At 36.9% G+C, this 19798-nt stretch overlaps 1 protein-coding gene across 6 annotated transcripts in view; it reads right to left on the bottom strand.

Moving 5' to 3' along the window:
* Positions 1–19798, bottom strand: part of GPC6 (glypican 6) — a 1079647-nt gene that overhangs the window by 336743 nt on the left and 723106 nt on the right. For all 6 annotated transcript variants that reach the window (XM_079902538.1, XM_079902543.1, XM_079902542.1 and 3 more), the window contains one exon: positions 3432–3597. In XM_079902538.1, the coding sequence (XP_079758664.1) occupies positions 3432–3597 (166 nt within the window). The remainder of the gene's footprint in view (positions 1–3431; positions 3598–19798) is intronic.

The following is a 19798-nucleotide window of genomic DNA, read 5'->3' as shown; positions in this document are numbered from 1 at the left end:
CACTAACTGGGATAACCTGAAAACTTAAGCTCCCATGTTGGGAAAAAACACGTTAAGGTCTCACTTTTATATGGAACTATAGAGATCATTTTGCCTTTTACTTACAGTAATAAGTATCCTACAGCATCTCAGTAATAAAAAAATTACAGAACAACACAGAATCCATCTTTAGTCTCACCAACATTTGCTTCCTAATACTGAAAAACCATTTTTTTTTCCTTTCTAATTCTCAGTCCATTCTATTCTCTAGTTACAGAAGGTACCAGATGTTAGGAGGAGGCTTTCCCACATATCCTAGATTTTTAAGTAGAAGCAAGATTTATTATAGCCATATAAATGTAACTTCAGCCTTAACTTTTGTGCTCACAAGCTAGGTGTAATCTGCAACGTGGTCCCTTGTCCAGTGGAACAACTCTTATCTGTGGAACGCTGGTATCAATGCCAAACACTCAAAAGAACCACAGGACATTACCGAAACGACTGCGTTCTGCCCACAAACCGTTTTCCCTCAGACTATGAAAATATATCCCAAGTAGAACTCCTGATTTATTTTTCCCCTAGGATTAAAAAAAACAAAAAAGAAAAAAAAAAACTACAGGACCTCAGAACTGAATGGAATACCACTGGGGTTTTTACTTGAACACTTAAAACATTTCATTTTATCAGTGGAGTGCCTTTCTTTTGACATGATGCAGACACCAACTGAATTCTAAATCGTTACAAATCACTTTCAATTAATTCATAATTAAAGATGATGAGAATGTGCCACCAGTTCGATCTTTGTTTTTATTGATGGTTGCCTGAATGTCACTGTTAACATTTTAGATGACCATGTATTAAAAATGTATAAACTAGGACATTAACGTAGCAGACAGAGACAGCACGTGCAATTGACAGCAGTAGGAGTAAAGGGTTTGATGACAAGATGCTGGGAGCCCAGGAGTGATAGGATGCAGGTGCTAATCAGAGAGAGGGCTATTATATATAATTTTTGTTGAATTACTGATTTGCTCACTGATCTTTTGCTGCTGCATTCATGAACACTGTCATCTTGGATGTATCTGTATAGGAAATGGACTTGGCACATTTGACTAATTCACGTACTGAATTCGTGAACTAACACTTCACATCCAGACAAGTATTAGTAAGAACATATTTTGCCCTATAAGTCTAGGTGGGTGGTCAATTCTCAATGCCATAGGAAAACCCAAAGAAAGAAAATTGGAAGAATTTTCTTAGCGATCTCTAGGACAAATAAAAAATGAGATAGGGGAGCAAGAGGTATGAAATATATTAAGATGGTAGGATTACCATGAGGTTCCCTTCCAACGTATGGTACAACATCAGGTACTCCAACATAGGCTGGGTTCAAATTTTAGGTTTTTAAATGAAATAATTTTCCAGACATTCAATTTCACATCAAACTGGCATCTAGGAAACCCGGTTGATTGAAGTATAAGGATTTGTTTCACGTCAAATACCCAGCCAGGACTGAGGAAAAAAAGCCAATTAAGCAGTCACTGTTGCTCTTACAAGTTAAAAAGCCCATATTCTCATTTTCAATCATGTCCTGCTCTACTTAACAAAATCCACATGCCTACTTTCATCAATAGATTGCAAGCTGACCAAACAGTTTAACTGTGTTATGAATTATGGCAGTTTCAACCAAACCGTATGAATAATCTTTATGACTCAAGAGTGGTGATGCTATGAGGTTTTACCTGTTTTTCTAAATAGGTAAATCTTTTTAGATTTCTTGATGAGAGTACTTTTTTGGGTAACGTTAAGTTTTTTTTTATTTATAGTTTGCATTTAATTTACAGATTTGTTTTAATTTTACCACTCTCAATGATTTATAAAATTGTTTTAGTTTAGGCTTTACGTATGCAAGTGACAATATGATTATACCCATATAATACACTTGAATTACTTTTTCCTTTTGAATTGAGTAGACTAATGAAGGATGAGAGTATTTTTTAATTAGCATTATTTAGGTAGCGTCTTTGCCAAAATTCATGTAAATTCATATTTTAGAAGATCAAGCTTACTTTTTAAAAAATATTCATACTTCTCTCCAAAATCTCAGCAAAGAACAAAAATCGTAGCAAAGAATCATATCATTTTTGAGTTAGAAAGGTACCTTAATGATTAACTTTTAAAAAACTCCTTCATTTCTCAAATGAGGTAACCCAAGATCATACAAAAGGATTTTGTCCTCCCACTGAAGGGAGAGAGAAGAATACCTCAGTTTATTCTCTCTGTAATGATTTCTGAGATTTTGTTGGATGACTTCCATTTGGATCTACCCACTCTAAAATCTTTTTTCTAAAACTTCAAAACAGTTTTCTCTGGGCTTCCTAAGCATAATAGTGTGTCAGGTAATGGAATGCGCGTTTTTGCACGGTGGGCTAAGGTTTCTTTGCATTCCGATGCATCTTTTTCCTTTCCTACCCAAATCTTAGATGTCAGAAGACTTTACTCAAGCCTTCTGGTTTAGAGGTTTGCATAAATAACTTAGTCCCCCTGAGGCTGACGAGTGCCACTGTTACTGGCAGCACTCTGCTTGTCACTATGCAATCCCAGTAAAAGCAATTGAGAGTACTTTTATTTGAAGGCCATTTGACAGAGGGGGAGAAAACACATTTACTCTTTCAAGGTCTGTGTATTTTCCTGGGAGAAGCCTACCTATGAAATTCGTCCTTTCATCCTTGGATAGCTATTTGGGAAATATCTTTTGGCAGCGCAGACCCATGAGTGGTTTCTGCCACTCCAGACCACAGTGGCGATTCACAGAACTTCCCTGTATCTCCCCACCTCCCTCCTTCCTCCCTTCTAAAGACAGGAAGGCTGTTTCATGCTGCTGTGCTGAAAACATTCTTCTCTAGAGACTGAGGAAGAAAATCTGCATATTTTAGCAAAAATATTGAGTTATTTTCATCATAGATGTTTAAGGAAGGAATTGTTTACTAATATCTGTGACTATGTTGAGATACTACAAATAAGAAAGAGACAGTACTGTGGGCTTTTTCTTAAAACAAGATTCTTTTCTAAAATGTCCCTTACTCACAGGAGCTCCCAGAAATTCAACAAGATTACTTTTATCTTCATCAGAGAGATCAGCTAATTCAGTACAGCTGGTTCGTACAACCTTTAACAGGACTGTCCTTCACAATAGACCAGGAAGTCTTATTTTTCAGGTTTACAAAAAATAAAGAAAAATGCAATATATTTATAATTTGCTAAACGCTGTGTGTGCGCGCGCGCGCCCGTGTGTGTGTGTGTGTGTGTGTGCGCGCGCGCGCACGCACCTGTGTTTGTTTTAATCCTCCTAGTCTCTACAAGTCATCACCAGTTTGGACCTGCCCATCAGGTACCACGAACGCCTGCTGTTCCCACACCCCTGTCCTTGGATCCGCTGAGCCGCTCCTTACCTATAAACAGATTCCACTCGGTGTCGAGATCAGCCTGATTTGCCAGGCAGCCCTTCATGACATTGAGGCAGTAGTTGTTGCATGGTCTCACCGTGGGGAGTCCCCGACAGTAAGGGCAGTACAGCATCTTCATGAGTGCACGGATGCAGCCTGGGGTCGGGCTCACCTGGAGATTGATTGAAAAGAAAAAGAAAATCAGAAATAAGAAGGATGGAAGGAGACAAAAAGAAGTGACTCATTTCCTCCTTGAAAAAAAAAAGGTGAAATGGCTCTGAGAAAGCTCCAGCAGTAGGGCAGCAGGCTAAAGGAACCATCAGAATCTGAACACACTGTAGTACTTGATCTTAAAGTCAGTCAGTTCCTTGTCAATACTTCTGTTTGGCATAGTAGTAATCATTTTTCTTGAATTGTCCTTGTCAACATTTTGATATCTATGTCATTGCAATTTAGCCCTAAAACCTAGACACTGTTTCAATGAAATAGAACATGCAATGAGATAATGCATGTGAAAGCAATTTCCAAAGTTAAAACCCCATAAAAATGAAGGTATTATTAAAGTTTAATGTGACACCTTTAGAAAATTTTCCAACTGGTTATTTGACCCTGTTTCTGAAGGAGGTTTGCAGAAACACTTCCTTTGTACATAACTTTTTAAAAAGGATCAATATCAGCTTGTCTGGGATTGCTGAGATCCAGGCCTGCTTAGAAGCAATGGAACTGTCAAGGCACCCTCTTCAGGAATCTGAAGCTTTGCAGTTCTGGGAACTTTGGAAGATGGATCCAATGTTGAATGTGAAGAGAAATGCTTGCAGTAATTCAGAGGAGCTACTAATCAACCGATAATCAAGTGCTATTTACCTTGAATACGATAAGCAGTGAATACTCCTAGGTTAATCAATTCTAAACCAATCAGGTCTTTTTTAGACTCACTGAAAATTCCAATTTGACTTTAAGAGGAAAGAATATTTAAAATGGTGTGGACCAAAATCAGAAAAAAATACAGAAAGCTCTTTTTCATGACTGGATATAAACATTAGTGAGGTATTTTTTTGGTTGGTTCCATATAATGTTATCTTTAAGTTAAGTAGCTACCTGTTTCTGTTCTTGTGCTCTCCATCTGAAGGCAAGCCCAACCTGTATCATTTGGATCTCCTGGAGAGTGAGAGTCTTATCGGACAGATCTGGGCCCCCAGGTGACAATATATGCCCAGAACATTCAGATACTGACAAAGCATAACACAATGTAAAGGTGGGCCAGGAAAAGGTATTTCCATATAAATGGATACTTTCCACTCCCAAAGCTAATCTCCAGCATTTTATCCTTTACCTAGAAACCACATTTGAGGTTTCTAATGCAAGGCTTTGGTTTCTGTAACATTTTCTTAATTGCTGTATACTGTAAAAAATTAATGAATGAAACCCTCAATTAAATAGAGTTGGGAGACCAGAAGGGGGAGCTCTCAAGCCCTGCAAGGAGAGCAGAGCCCAATGGCAAGAAGAAAGACTCCTTTCCTGGCAAGGACTCAGCCAATGAAAAGCCATGGACTCTTTGTTTATCACAGCCCTCCCAACTTTCTTTTCCCTCTAAAGAAGTGCTCTCTTTCCTTTGCTAAATTGCAATTCTCTGTTGGTCCTGAATAAACCATCTTTGCTGGAGAAATATTTGGCAGTCTATTTGTTTGAGGTCAAGAATACTGACAAAGTCCCTAGTTTATTATTTCAGGAAATGAAGCAATCTGTCAATCTATCTGTCTATCTATCTATCTATCTATCTGGGCGCCGAAATCTCTGGCTGTCCTTTTGATGTTTTTCCTTTTTTGCATTTTCTTTCCAAAATTTTATGAAAATTTTCAAACATACAGACAAATTGAAAGATTTTTATAGTGAACACCCATATCCCCACTCCTAGATTCTACATTTAACGTTTTCTTATACTGATTTTTCACACATCTATCTATCCTTCTCACCCATCCATTAATCCACCTTATTTATAATACATTTCAAAATAACATATTAACCTTTTGATTTTTATTTTTCCTGGTAATTTAATGTTGGCTTTAATAAAACTGAATTAACCCGATCAACAATAAAAAGTTAGCACATTAAGTAGTCCAAATCAAATAAAGTAAAATATAACTAGCCTTTCTTTTGTTTTTAATTTAAAAAAACCTTATTTATTTATTTTTGCCTGCGTTAGGTCTTCGTTGCTGTGCGCGGGCTTTCTCCAGTTGCATTGAGTGGGGGCTACTCTTCATTGCGGTGGCTTCTCTTTGTTGCAGAGCACAGGCTCTAGGCGCGTGGGCTTCAGTGGTTGTGGCACGTGGGCTCAGTAGTTGTGGCTTGCGGGCTCTAGAGCGCAGGCTCAGTAGTTGTGGCGCATAGGCTTAGTTGCTCCGCGGCATGTGGGATCCTCCCGGACCAGGGCTCGAACCTGTGTCCCCTGCATTAGCAGGCGGATTCTTAACCACGGCGCCACCAGGGAAGTCCATAATTAGCCTTTATTTATAAAACTATTTAAAGAATGTATTAGTATCCACTAATTCTAAGATATTTTCCAACAACAAAACAAAAACGAAAAAATGAGAACAAAAGAGAGGAGTCTGGTGATTTTTCTTTTGAGCATACATCTGTGCCACCATGTCTATTTATCTAATAGATATAGGATATCTAATATCTATAGGATATTTTGTTGAAAATGCCAAATTTTATCCACAATTAGGCAGAATTTTTTTTTTAATTTATTTTATCTACATGTATCCCGTACCATTCAGAGAACAGAGAGGATAACTCTGTCTATGGAATTCCGAATTCTTATACATTTTATTATTTGGTATATGGTTGTAGTCCTACAAACCACTGTCCATAGGGTTTTGATTTTCACAGCCTTGCAATTCCTCTCCTGACCTTGATGTCTCTCTCCAGAGACCTATCCTATTTTCACCCAAACCGGCTAAGCTATTTCTTCCTTTGACTCTGTTGGATTTTTTGTTTTCTCACCATTGGTATTACATGATGCTTTGCTTCTTCTCACTAAATGTGCCAGTGTAAAACCTAGGGTATTTGTCGATATGGAGGATGCAGATTGGAGATCTCTTGGAGAGTGTGGACTCTTTTATCATCATTATAACCTGTGCCACTCTGCATAACATGCATGTCATTATAAGGTATTACGATTATGATATACAGTTACTCAATAAATGCTTTTTCAGTTGAACTCTGTAGTGTGTTTCTTGATTCCTTGGTCACGCTGATATTCAAAGAAAAAAGGCACAAGATAGTTTTATACATCTTAGCATTCAATTGTTGCTTTTAAATTCTGTTTTCAAAGGTTATTGATTGCACTAATTCCAAAGCTTTGCTCTGTGTGTGTGTGTGTGTGTGTGTCTGTGTGTGTGTGTGTGTTGGAACTAGTACAGTTTTCTCAGTCTGACGTTTCAGAAGAGTCTCCAACTCAGGGTAGCAACAAATAGTGAAAATTGAACAGCCTTAATAACCTAAAAGAACAGTGCTGTTCAAGTTAAATATGGCTCTCGCGGTACTTTGGGAAATGATATCCTTCTTGGTCAAATAAAGGGCATTTTAAGAAGAAGAAAACCGAGCGGAGGAGCAAAGTTGAAGCTTTTATGTTCACAGACCATATTTTTCGACACAACTGCATGCTTGAATTGAAATAAAAAATCACCACTTCAAACTGAAGACTTTTAGAAGTAAGCCTCTGAAAAGAAGGTTGTTCTAAATGCCAATTGTATGAAGGGCTGGTTCTATTTTTAAATGTTTAATAGTGTTTAATAATTGTGCCACAGCTACTCTTAAAACATCTTTTAATATTGAAATCAATATAGACTCATAAGAAGCGGCAAAACCAGTGGAGTCCTGGGTACCCTTCACTCACCTTCCCTCAATGGAAACATCTCATATAGCTGTAGGACAATATCAAAATGAGGAAATTAAGGTTGATACATTGCTGCCAGTGAGTTTATAGACCTATTCAGTTTTCATGATTTTTTCAACCTGCATTCATTTGTGTGTGTGTGTGTGTGTGTGTGTGTGTGTGTGTGTAGACACTTCTATGCAATTTAATCCTATGAATAGATTTGTGTAACCACACCACAATCGACTTACAGAACTTTTCCATCACCACAGAAGAACTCTCTTGTGTTTCCTCCACCCCACCCCCTGTCCCTATCACCAGGCAAACACTAACCTATCTGTCATCTCTATAATCTTATCATTTTAGGAATCATATATCAATACTTTGTATGTGGGCTGGCCAAAACGTTCGTTCAGGTTTTTCCATACCATCTTATGGAAAAACCCAAATGAACTTTTTGGCCAACCCGATAACATATTGAGCTTCATTTTTTTTAAACTGAGCATAATACCTTGGAGGTCCATTCAAGTTGTTGCATGTATTCACTCCTTTTTATTGCTGAGTAGTATTCTATTGTTTGGATGTACCAAATTTGTTGAGCTCTTCACTCACTGAAGGATACTTGGGTTGTTTCCAGTACTTTGCTATTAGGAATAAAGTCGCTATGAGCATTCATGTACAGTTTTTTGGCACAAACATAAGTTTTCATTTATCTGGGATAAATGCCCGAAAGCACAATTGATGGATCAGATGGTGAGTGTGTTTAGTTTGTAAAAAACTGCCAAATTATTTTCTAGATCAGTGCGGCATGTTCTACATTTCCACCAGCAATACGCGAGAGACCCAGTTTTCCTCACATCCATGCCAGTATTTGGTATTATTACTGTTTTTTGTTTTAGTCATTCTAATGGGTGTATTATCTATGTTTAAATTTGTGGTGTTTCCTCTGAGTAACTTCCATACTAGGATTTTAATTTCAATAGGCTCTCATACGCATCAGATACAAAACCATTCACCAGCTGGTCTCTAGAAAATATGCAACATTAAAACAACAACAACAATAATTCTGAAACAATAGATACAACTATATATTTAGCAAAACCAAAGTAAAGAAAGGAGTTCTAAAAACTCATATTTAAGGACTTCTCTGGTGGTCCAATGGTTGAGAATCCGCCTTCCAATGCAGGGGACATGGGTTAGATCTCTGGTCAGGGAACTAAGATCCCACATGCCGTGGGGCAACTAAGCCTGCGCACTGCGACTAGTGAGCCCACATGCTCTGGAGCCGGAGCACTACAACTAGGGAGCCTGTGTGCCACAACTACTGACCCCACATGCTCTGGAGCCTGCATGCCACAACTACTGAGCCCACATACTCTGGAGCCCACGTGCCACAACTAGAGAGCCCGTGTGGTGCAACCACTGAGCCCGTGTGCTCTAGAGACCATGCCACAACTAGAGAGAAGCCCACACGCCGCAACTAGAGAAGCCCATGCGCTGCAACAAAAGATCCCACATGCCACAACTAGGACCCAATGCAGCCAAGTAAATAAATAAATAAATATTGTAAACTCTTATTTAAAATTTAGGATAGAATAAGATCTCAAAAATACAATGCCACGAATTTGTAAACTTTGTGAACTATTAGAAAAAATTTCCTACTGAAGAAAACTGTGCTCATTTAGCAACAATAAAGACTACAATACAGCTACAGAAACCAAATGTTGAGTTTTTTTAGTTGGTAATGTGGATTTTTGATATTTTTGAAAAATGTAGCTGTAGCTTCCTAGATATTCAATGTAGACTGGGAAATAAACTTAGGTAAAAGAGTAAATTATAATGTTTATGAAAGTGGGGCCTACTTGGCACAAATAAAACAACGTTTTTAAGTGAAGAAAAAAAAGATGATGACAACATTCCTTTTTGTACTTATTTGTGTTTTCACATAACTTTTACATGTTGTCCTTCACCACTAATAATACTTTGTCAAGAATTTACAATATTAGAGGGAAAAAAGAAAATAGTCAATGGTTCTTACTCCATTATCCCACTCCGGGAAAGATAGACAGAAGTTTGTGAGTCAACCAAGTAATATTTCAATATGAAATCTTTGCATCATGGGTTTAGTCCTTCTGTTAACTTCTTTTGATGCTGTGTCTGTATAATGAATGACTTATAGTTGACTAGTTTCGAGGAATAATAATAAAACTTGAGGAGCAACAATACAATTTATAACAAGAGTTCCTTGTAAAATTAACAGAAAAATAAATTAAATAACATAAAAATAATTGAGCTCTTAGTTTGTGGGTTTTTTGTTGTTTGTGTTTCTTTTTTAAAAGGTAAAAAAAGCAAGATGCATTGAAACATGGCAAGGAATACAAAAAGAGTCCTTAATAAATCTGTATTGGGAGGTAGGACTAAGACTTATCTACCTGGCTAACCATGTGTGTCAGGATGTTATAGCAAGTAATTCTTATGTTTTCGAAATGCAATTTGAGGCATAGCGTATCCTTAGCCATATAATAGCAATTCATTTCAGGTCTTTAATATATTTAAGATTTCTGTACCTGGACCAACATTTCATGCTTTGGTGCTCACATTAACAATTCCTAATAGTAGCCAATGTAAAATAAGATTGTCGCTTCAAGTAGTTTTAAAAAGCAAAAAACCATGGGAAAGTTATAAATCTTTACTTATATACAATGAACAAATACCTAGCAAGTGCTTGTTTCTATGGAAATCATATAGTCAAAATAATCAAATAAACGTATCTGTCAGAAGACAGATGTGTCTCCAAAGACAAACAAGTTAATGTAGATGACTTATTTAACTAGAATAAATTCAAAATGTGCTTTTCAGCAACAGTAGATGCCATCCTCCACAGTTTCTAATCTGTAGTCATATTAAATGATAAGATGTTTCTACTCATCAACCTAATGTATCATGAGATTCTGAAGTGTCTTCTGAAGTCCTCAAGAATGATTAAATTACATTAAAAGTAGCTTTCCTGTTAAGTACTTTTTAATTATAATCCTTTAACAATTAGCAACCTATAAATTGGCTTTGTAGTAAGTTCATGAGAACGTAAATCTGTTTCTTCTTTATTCACTCATGCAACTTGCATTAATCCAACATTTATGGGGATGAATAAGGAGACCTTCTACCAGTGTTGGGATGTTCAGAATACATTCACTTCCAAATCAATTCAGGGAAAAAATTATTTGTCTTCGGGAAGTGCAGTGTAAAGGGAGCCCCAAAAAAGGGCATTTGGCTCAAAATTGGGAGGTAAGGATAAAGACAGGGATGGCTTCTGAAGAAAGTCAAGTAACAGATGTCTGCAAGATAAGCATGGGAGATGGGTGACATCACAGAAATGGTGGAGTAGGAAACTTCAAAAATCAGTCCTTTCACTGAAGTAACCATGAAACTAGTAAAACCTGACAGGATCAACTTTATTGGAACTCTGGAGTCTAATTAAAAAAAACAAACAGCAACTAGGAGGGTGCTTAATAATAAACTAATGAGATGGCTAAACATCATTTAAAGCGCATTGCTAAATCTCAAGGCTCAGGAAATTTAAAAAGACTGCAGTCATATAAAGTATCCCCTCTGATCACAGCAGAATAAAGCTGGAAATCAACGTAAGAAGGAAAACTGGAAAATTCACGAATATGTGGAAATTAAGCCACACACACCTATACAACCAAGAGGTTAAAGAAGAAATCACTAGGGAAATTAGAAAATAATTAGCTAAATAGAAATGAAAACACAACATGCAAAAAATTATAGCCACAAATGCCTACATTAAAAGAGAATATCTCAAATTAATAACCTAATGTGATAACTTAAGGAACTAGAAAAATAAGAGCAGACTAAAACCAAAGTTAGCAAAAGGAAGGAAATAATAAAGATTAGAGTGGAGATAAACAAAATGTTGGTTTCAGTTTACTCTTTTTTTTTCCTAGTTCCTTAAGGTATAACATTAGGTTATTCTTTTCTTTTCTTTTCTTTTATTATTTATTTATGTATTTTCTACAGCAGGTTCTCATTAGTTGTCCATTTTATACGTATTAGTGTATACATGTCAATCCCAATCTCCCAATTCATCACACCACCACCACCCCCATCCCAACCATTTTCCTCCCTTAGTGTCCATACGTTTGTTCTCTACATCTGTGTCTCAATTTCTGCCCTGCAAACTGCTTCACCTGTACCATTTTTCTAGGTTCCACGTTTATGCATTAATATACAATATTTGTTTTTCTCTTTCTGACTTACTTCAATCTGTATGACAGTCTCTAGATCCATCCACGTCTCTACAAATGACCGAATTTTGTTCCTTTTTATGGCAGAGTAATATTCCACTGTATATATGTACCACATCTTCTTTAACCATTCATCTGTCAATGGGCATTTAGGTTGCTTCCATGTCCTGGCTATTGCAAATAGAGCTGCAATGAACATTGGGGTGCATGTGTCTTTTTGAATTATGGTTTTCTCTGGGTATATGCCCAGTAGTGGGATTGCTGGATCATATGGCAATTCTATTTTTAGTTTTCTAAGGAACCTCCATACTGTTCTCCATAGTGGCTGTATCAATTTACATTGCTACCAACAGTGCAAGAGGGTTCCCTTTTCTCCACACCCTCTCCAGCATTTGTGGTTTGTAGATTTTCTGATGATGCCCATTCTAATTGGTGTGAGATGGTATCTCATTGTAGTTTTGATTTGCATCTCTCTAATAATTAGTGATGTTGAGCAGCTTTTCATGTGCTTCTTGGCCATCTGTATGTCTTCTTTGGAAAAGTGTCTATTTAGGTCTTCTGGCCATTTTTGGATTGGGTTGTTTGTTTTATTAATATTGAGCTGCATGAGCTGTTTATATATTTTGGAGATTAATCCCTTGTCCACTGATTCATTTGCAAATATTTTCTCCCAATCTGAGGGTTGTCTTTTTGTCTTGTTTGTAGTTTAGTTTGCTGTGCAAAAGCTTTGAAGTTTCATTAGGTTCCATTTGTTTATTTTTGTTATTATTTCCATTATTCTAGCAGGTGGATCAGAAAAGATCTTGCTGTGATTTATGTCAAAGAGTGTTCTTCCTATGTTTTCCTCTAAGAGTTTTATAGTGTCCAGTCTTACATTTAGGTCTCTAATCCATTTTGACTTTATTTTTGTGTATGGTGTTAGGGAGTGCTCTAATTTCATTCTTTTACATGTAGCTGTCCAGTTTTCCCAGCACCATTTATTGAAGAGACTGCCTTTTATCCATTGTATATCCTGGCCTCCTTTGTCATAGATTAGTTGACCATAGGTGCGTGGGTTTATCTCTGGGCTCTCTATCCTGTTCCGTTGATTTATATTTCTGTTTTTGTGCCAGTACCATATTGTCCTGATTACTGTAGTTTGTAGTGTAGTCTGAAGTCAGGGAGTCTGATTCCTCCAGCTCTGTTTTTTTCCCTAGAGACCACTTCGGCTATTCAGGGTCTTTTTTGTCTCCATACAGATTTTAAGATTTTTTTGTTCTAGTTCCGTAAAAACTGCCATTGGTAATTTGATAGGGATTGCATTGAATCTGTAGATTGATTTGGGTAGTATAGTCATTTTCACAATATTGATTCTTCTAATCCAAAAACATGGTATATCTCTCCATCTGTTTGTATCATCTTTAATTTCTTTCATCAGTGTCTTATAGTTTTCTGCATACAGGTCTTTTTTCTCCCTAGGTAGGTTTATTCCTAGGCATTTTATTATTTTTGTTGCAATGGTAAATGGGAGTATTTCCTTAATTTCTCTTTCAGATTTTTCATCATTAGTGTATAGGAATGCCAGAGATTTCTGTGCATTAATTTTGTATCCTGCAACTTTACCAAATTCATTGATTAGCTCTAGTAGTTTTCTGGTAGCATCTTTAGGATTTTCTATGTATAGTATCCTATCATCTGCAAATAGTGACAGTTTTACTTCTTCTTTTTCAATTTGTATTCCTTTTATTTCTTTTTCTTCTCTGATTACCGTGGCTAGGACTTCCAAAACTATGTTGAATAATAGTGGTGAGAGTGGACATCCTTGTCTTGTTCCTGATCTTAGAGGAAATGCATTCAGTTTTTCACCACTGAGAATGATGTTTGTTGTGGGTTTGTCATATATGGCCTTTATTATGTTGAGGTAGGTTCCCTCTGTGCCCACTTTCTGGAGAATTTTTATCATAAATGGGTGTTGAATTTTGTCAAAAGCTTTTTCTGCATCTATTGAGATGACCATATGGTTTTTCTGCTTCAATTTGTTAATACGGTGTATCACATTGATTGATTTGCATATATTGAAGAATCCTTGCATCCCTGGGATAAAGCCCACTTGATCGTGGTGTATGATGCTTTTAATGTGTTGTTGGATTCTGTTTGCTACTATTTTCTTGAGGATTTTTGCATCTATATTCATCAGTGATATTGGTCTGTAATTTTCGTTTTTTGTAGTATCTTTGTCTGGTTTTGGTATCAGGGTGATGGTGGCCTCATAGAATGAGTTGGGAGTGTTCCTCCCTCTGCATTTTTTTGGAAGAGTTTGAGAAGGATGGGTGTTAGCTCTTCTCTAAATGTTTGATAGAATTCACCTGTGAAGCCATCTGGTCCTGGACTTCTGTTTGTTGTAAGATTTTTAATCACAGTTTCATTTTCAGTGCTTATGATTGGTCTGTTTATATTTGGTATTTCTTCCTGGTTCAGTCTTGGAAGGTTATACCTTTCTAAGAATTTGTCCATTTCTTCCAGGTTGTCCATTTTATTGGCATGGAGTTGCCTGTAGTAGTCTCTTAGGATGCTTTGTATTTCTGCAGTGTCTGTTGTAACTTCTCAGTTTTCATTTCTAATTTTATTGATTTGAGTACTCTCCCTCTTTTTCTTGATGAGTCTGGTTAATGGTTTATCAATTTTGTTTATCTTCTCAAAAAACCCACTTTTAGTTTTATTGATCTTTGCTATTGTTTTCTTTGTTTCTATTTCATTTATTTCTGTTCTGATCTTTATGATTTCTTTCCTTATACTAACTTTGGGTTTTGTTTGTTTTTCTGTCTCTAGTTCCTTTAGGTGTAAGGTTAGATTGTTTATTTGAGATGTTTGTTGTTTCTTGAGGTAGGACTGTATTGCTATAAACTTCCCTCTTAGAACTGCTTTTGCTGCATCCCATAGGTTTTGGATCGTCATTGTCATTTGTCTCTAGGTTTTTTTTGATTTCCTCTTTGATTTCTTCAGTGATCTCTTGGTTATTTAGTAACGTATTGTTTAGCCTCCATGTGTTTGTGTTTTTTACTTTTTTTTCGCCTGTAACTGATTTCTAATCTCAGAGCGTTGTGGTCAGAAAAGCTGTTTGATACGATTTCAATTTTCTTAAATTTACTGAGGCTTGATTTGTGACCCAAGGTGTGATCTATCCTGGAGAATGTTCTGTGCGCACTTGAGAAGGAAGTGTAATCTGCTGTTTTTGGATGGAATGTCCTATAAATATCAATTAAATCTATCTGGTCTATTGTGTCATTTAAAGCTTGTGTTTCCTTATTAATTTTCTGTTTGGATGATCTGTTCATTGGTGTTAGTGAGGTGTTAAAGTCCCCCACTATTATTGTGTTACTGTTGATTTCCTCTTTTATAGTTGTTAGCAGTTGCCTTATGTATCAAGGTGCTCCTATGTTGGATGCATATATATTTATAATTGTTATATCTTCTTCTTGGATTGATCCCTTGATCATTATGGAGTGTCCTTCCTTGTCTCTTGTAACATTCTTTATTTTAAAGTCTATTTTATCTGGTATGAGTATTGCTACTCCAGCTTTCTTTTGATTTCCATTTGTATGGAATATCTTTTTCCATCCCCTCACTTTCAGTCTGTATGTGTCCCTAGGTTTGAAGTGGGTCTCCTGTAGACGGCATATATATGGGTCTTGTTTCTGTATCCATTCAGCGAGCCTGTGTCTTTCGGCTGGAGCGTTTAATGCATTCACATTTAAGGTAATTATCAATATATATGTTACTATTACCATTTTCTTAATTGTTTTGGGTTTGTTTTTGTGGGTCCTTTTCTACTCTTGTGTTTCCCACTTAGAGAAGTTCCTTTAGCATTTGTTGTAGAGCTGGTTTGGTGGTGCTGAATTCTCTTAGTTTTTGCCTGTCTGTAAAGCTTTTGATTTCTCCATCGAGTCTGAATGAGATCCTTGCTCGGTAGAGTAATCTTGGTTGTAGGTTCTTCCCTTTCATCACTTTAGATATATCATGCTACTCCTTTCTGGCTTGTAGAGTTTCTGCCAAGAAATCATCTGGTAACCTTATGGGAGTCCCCTTGTATGTTATTTGTCATTTTTCCCTTGTTGCTTTCAATAATTTTTCTTTGTCTTTAATTTTTGCCAGTATGATTACTATGTGTGTTGGCATGTTTCTCCTTGGGTTTATCCTGTATGGGACTCTCTGCGCCTCCTGGAATTGGGTGGCTATTTCCTTTCCATGTTAAGGAAGTTTTCAACTATAATCTCCTCAAATATTTTCTCGGGTCCTTTCTCTCTCTCTTCTCCTTCTGGGACCCCTATAATGCGAATGTTGTTGCATTTAATGTTGTCCCAGAGGTCTCTTAGGCTGTCTTCATTTCTTTTCATTCTTTTTTCTTTATTCTGTTCTGCAGCAGTGAATTCCACCATTCTGTCTTTCAGGTCACTTATCCGTTCTTCTGCCTCAGTTATTCTGCTGTTGATTCCTTCTAGTGTATTTTCATTTCAGTTATTATATTGTTCATCTCTGTTTGTTTGTTCTTTAACTCTTCTAGGTCTTTGTTAAATATTTCTTGCACCTTCTCGATCTTTGCCTCCATTCTTTTTCTGGGTCCTGGATCATCTTCACTATCATTATTCTGAATTCTTTTTATGGAAGCTTGCCTATCTCCACTTCATTTAGTTGTTTTTCTGGGGTCTTATCTTGTTCCTTCATCTGGTACATAGCCCTCTGCCTTTTCATCTCGTTTATCTTCCTGTAAATGTGGTTTTAGTTCCACAGGCTGCAGGATTGTAGTTCTTCTTGCTTCTGCTCTCTGCCCTCTGTGTTCTTCCACTTTCTCTTTTCTGGAACAACTTATAGATAAGAGGGTTTATCTGTCTTTTTTAAAGGCAGGCAGAACTCATCTGTGAGCTTCCAGGACCTGCTAGTGTTGGATGGTCTCCTGCAGAGGCAGGGGGTGGCTGTGGCTCACCACAGGACACTGGCAGCAAAAGTTCTGGGAAGTACTCCTTGGCATGAGCCCTCCCAGAGTCCACCAGTAGCCTCACCAAAGAGCCTGTACGTTAGGTTATTGATTAGAGATCTTTCTTCTCCCAGAAGTGGGGAGAGAGGCATGGGATAGTCTCTCCCTCTGAGCCTCTAGAAAGAATCAATTCTGCTGACACCTTAGCCTCAAATTTCTAGCTTACTGAACTGTGGGAGAATAAAATTCTGTTGTTTTAAATCACTAAAATTTGTGGTACTATGTTATGGTAGCCCTAGGAAACTAATTCATACACCAACAAATTAAATAACCTTGATGAAATGGACAAACTCCTAGAAATACACAACCTACAAAGACTGAATCAAGAAAACAAGAAATATGACTAGACCTAAAACAAGTAAAGAGATTGAATTGGTAATCAAAAGACTCCCAACAGGGCTTCCCTGGTGGTGCAGTGGTTGAGAGTCCGCCTGCCGATGCAGGGGACACAAGTTCGTGCCCCGGTCTGGGAAGATCCCACATGCCGCGGAGCGGCTGGGCCCGTGAGCCATGGCCGCTGAACCTGCGCGTCCGGAGCCTGTGCTCCGCAATGGGAGAGGCCACAACAGTGAGAGGCCCGCGTACAGCAAAAAAAAAGAAAGAAAGAAAAAAAAAAGACTCCCAACAAAGAAAAACCCTGAAACAGATGCCTTCACTGGTGGATTCTACCAAAAATTAAGGAAAAATTAGTAAAAATTCTTCTTAAACTCTTCCCAAAAATAGAAGGTGAGGGAATATTTCCTAACTCATTCTAAGAGACTAGCATTACCTGATACCAAAGCCTGACAAAGACATAATAAGGAAAGAAAAGTATAGACCAATACCCCTTTTAAATGTAAATTAAAAATTCTCAACAAAATACCAGCAAACTGAATCCATGTTAAAACGATTATAAACCATGACCAAGTGGAATTTATCCCAGTAATGCAAGGGAAGTTATCATAAGAGAATCAATCAATATAATACACCATATTCATAGAATAAAAGAAAACTCACACACAATTATCTCAACTGATGCAGAAGAAGCCTTTGACAAAATTCACCACTCTTTCATGATACATACTTACAGAAAACTAGGAACAGAAGGAAACTTCCTAAATGTGATAAAGGGAATTTATGAAAATCCACATTTGACATCATACTTGATGGTGAAAGATTGAAAGATTTCTCCCTAAGATGAGGAATAAGACAAGGAGGCCTGCTTTCACCTCTGCTGTTCAAGATTGTATTAAAAATTCTAGCTAGAGTCACTAGGCAGACAAAGAAGTAAAAGTTATCCAAATTGAAAAGGAAGAATTAAAACTATCTTTATTCACAGGTGACATGATCATACATACAGGAAATCCCAAATAACTCACAAGAAACTACTAGAGCTAATAAATGAATTCAGCAAAGTTATAGGGTACAAGATCAACACAGGAACATCCACTGAGTTTGTATACACTAGCAATGAACAATCTAAAAAGGAAATCGAGAAAATTCCATTTACAACACTATTCAAAGAATAAAATACCTAGGTATACATTTAACCAAGGAAGTGATAGCATTTTACATTGAAAACTATAAAACATTGCTGAAAGAAATTAAAGAAGACCTAAACACATGGAAAGATATCCTGTGTTCATGTACTGGAAGACAATATTGTTAATATAGCAATACTACTCAAAGTAATTTAGATTCACTGCAAACCTTATCAAAATTCCAACAGTTTTTCCTGGTAAAAATGGAAAAGCTGATCCTCAGATTCTTAGAGAAACGCAAGCGACCCACATAGCCAAAATAATCTTGAAAAAGAAGGAACAGATTTGTAGCACTTACACTTCCTGATTTCAAAACTTACCACAACTTACTACAGAGTTAAAGTAATCAAAACATCGTGGTACTCTTCAGCAACCCCACTCCTGGGTATTTACTCAAAAGAATTGAAAACAGGTTCTGGAAGAGGTATTTGCACTCCATGTTTATCGCAGCATTATTACCGTAACCAAGAGGTGGAAACAACCTAAATGTCCATGGACTGATGAATAAATAAAGAAAATGCAGTGTATACACGCAATGGAATATTACTCAGCCTGAAAAAAGAGAAGGAAATCCTGCAGTATGCAACAACACTGATGATCCTTGAGAACATTATGCTGTGTGAAGTAAGCCCGTCACAGAAGGACAAGTACTACTTGATTGCACTTATGTGAGGTATCTAAAATAGTCAAAGTCATAGCAGCAGAAAGCAGAACAGTAGTCATGGGGGTTCTGCTGGGGAGACGGAAATGAGGGGTTGTCGTTCAATGGATATAGCGTTTCAATCATGCAAGATGAAAAAGTTCTAGAGATCTGCTGTATAACAATGGCATGCAGTTAACAATGCTGTATTGAACATTTAAAAATTTAAGAGGGTAGATCTCGTGTGTTTTCTGTGTTTTCTTCACAATAATAAATAATAATAAAGACAACATCTTGATACTGGCATAAGGATAGACCTATAGATCAGTGAAATCGTGTTGAAAGACCAGAAATAAACACTTATATTCAGGGCCAATTGATTTTCACAAGGGTGGGAAAATCATTCAACGGGGCAAGAACAGTCTCTTCAACAAATTGGGACAACTGGATATCCTGATACAAAACAATGAGGTTGGACCTTAACCTCATACCATGCACAGAAATTTCTCAAAATGGATCCCGTGGCCTAAATATGAGCAAAAATCTATAAACTCTTGGAAGAAAACACATGGGATAAATCTTCATGACCGTGGATTTGGCAACAGACTCTCAGATATGACACCAAAAAAACCAGTAAACTGGAATTCATTAAAATGATGCTTTTGTTTATCAAAGGACATCATCAAGAAAGTGAAAAGACAACCTACAAATGGGAGAAAATATTTGCAAATCATATATCTGTATCCAGAAAAAAATATATATATATATACAGAACTCTTATAACTCAGTAAGAAGAAGACAAACAACTCAATTAAAAATTTGGCAAAAAAAATTGGCAAGGGACTTGAATAGATGTTTCTCCAAAGAAGACATGCAAATGGCTAACAAGTTCATGAAAAGATGTTCAACATCATTAATCACTAACTAATGAACTCAAATCAAAATGAGGTATCACTCACACCTGTAGGATGACTATAATAAAAAAGACAGACAATAACAAGTGATACGGATGTGGAGAAACTGGAATCCTTAAATACATTATAGCTGATAGGAATGTACA

This window comes from Stenella coeruleoalba, assembly GCF_951394435.1.
Source record: "Stenella coeruleoalba genome assembly, chromosome: 18".
NCBI classification, from domain to species: Eukaryota; Metazoa; Chordata; class Mammalia; order Artiodactyla; family Delphinidae; genus Stenella; species Stenella coeruleoalba.
The sequence above is the reverse complement of the archived record's forward strand: the minus strand, read 5'-3'. Positions and strand labels throughout refer to the sequence as shown.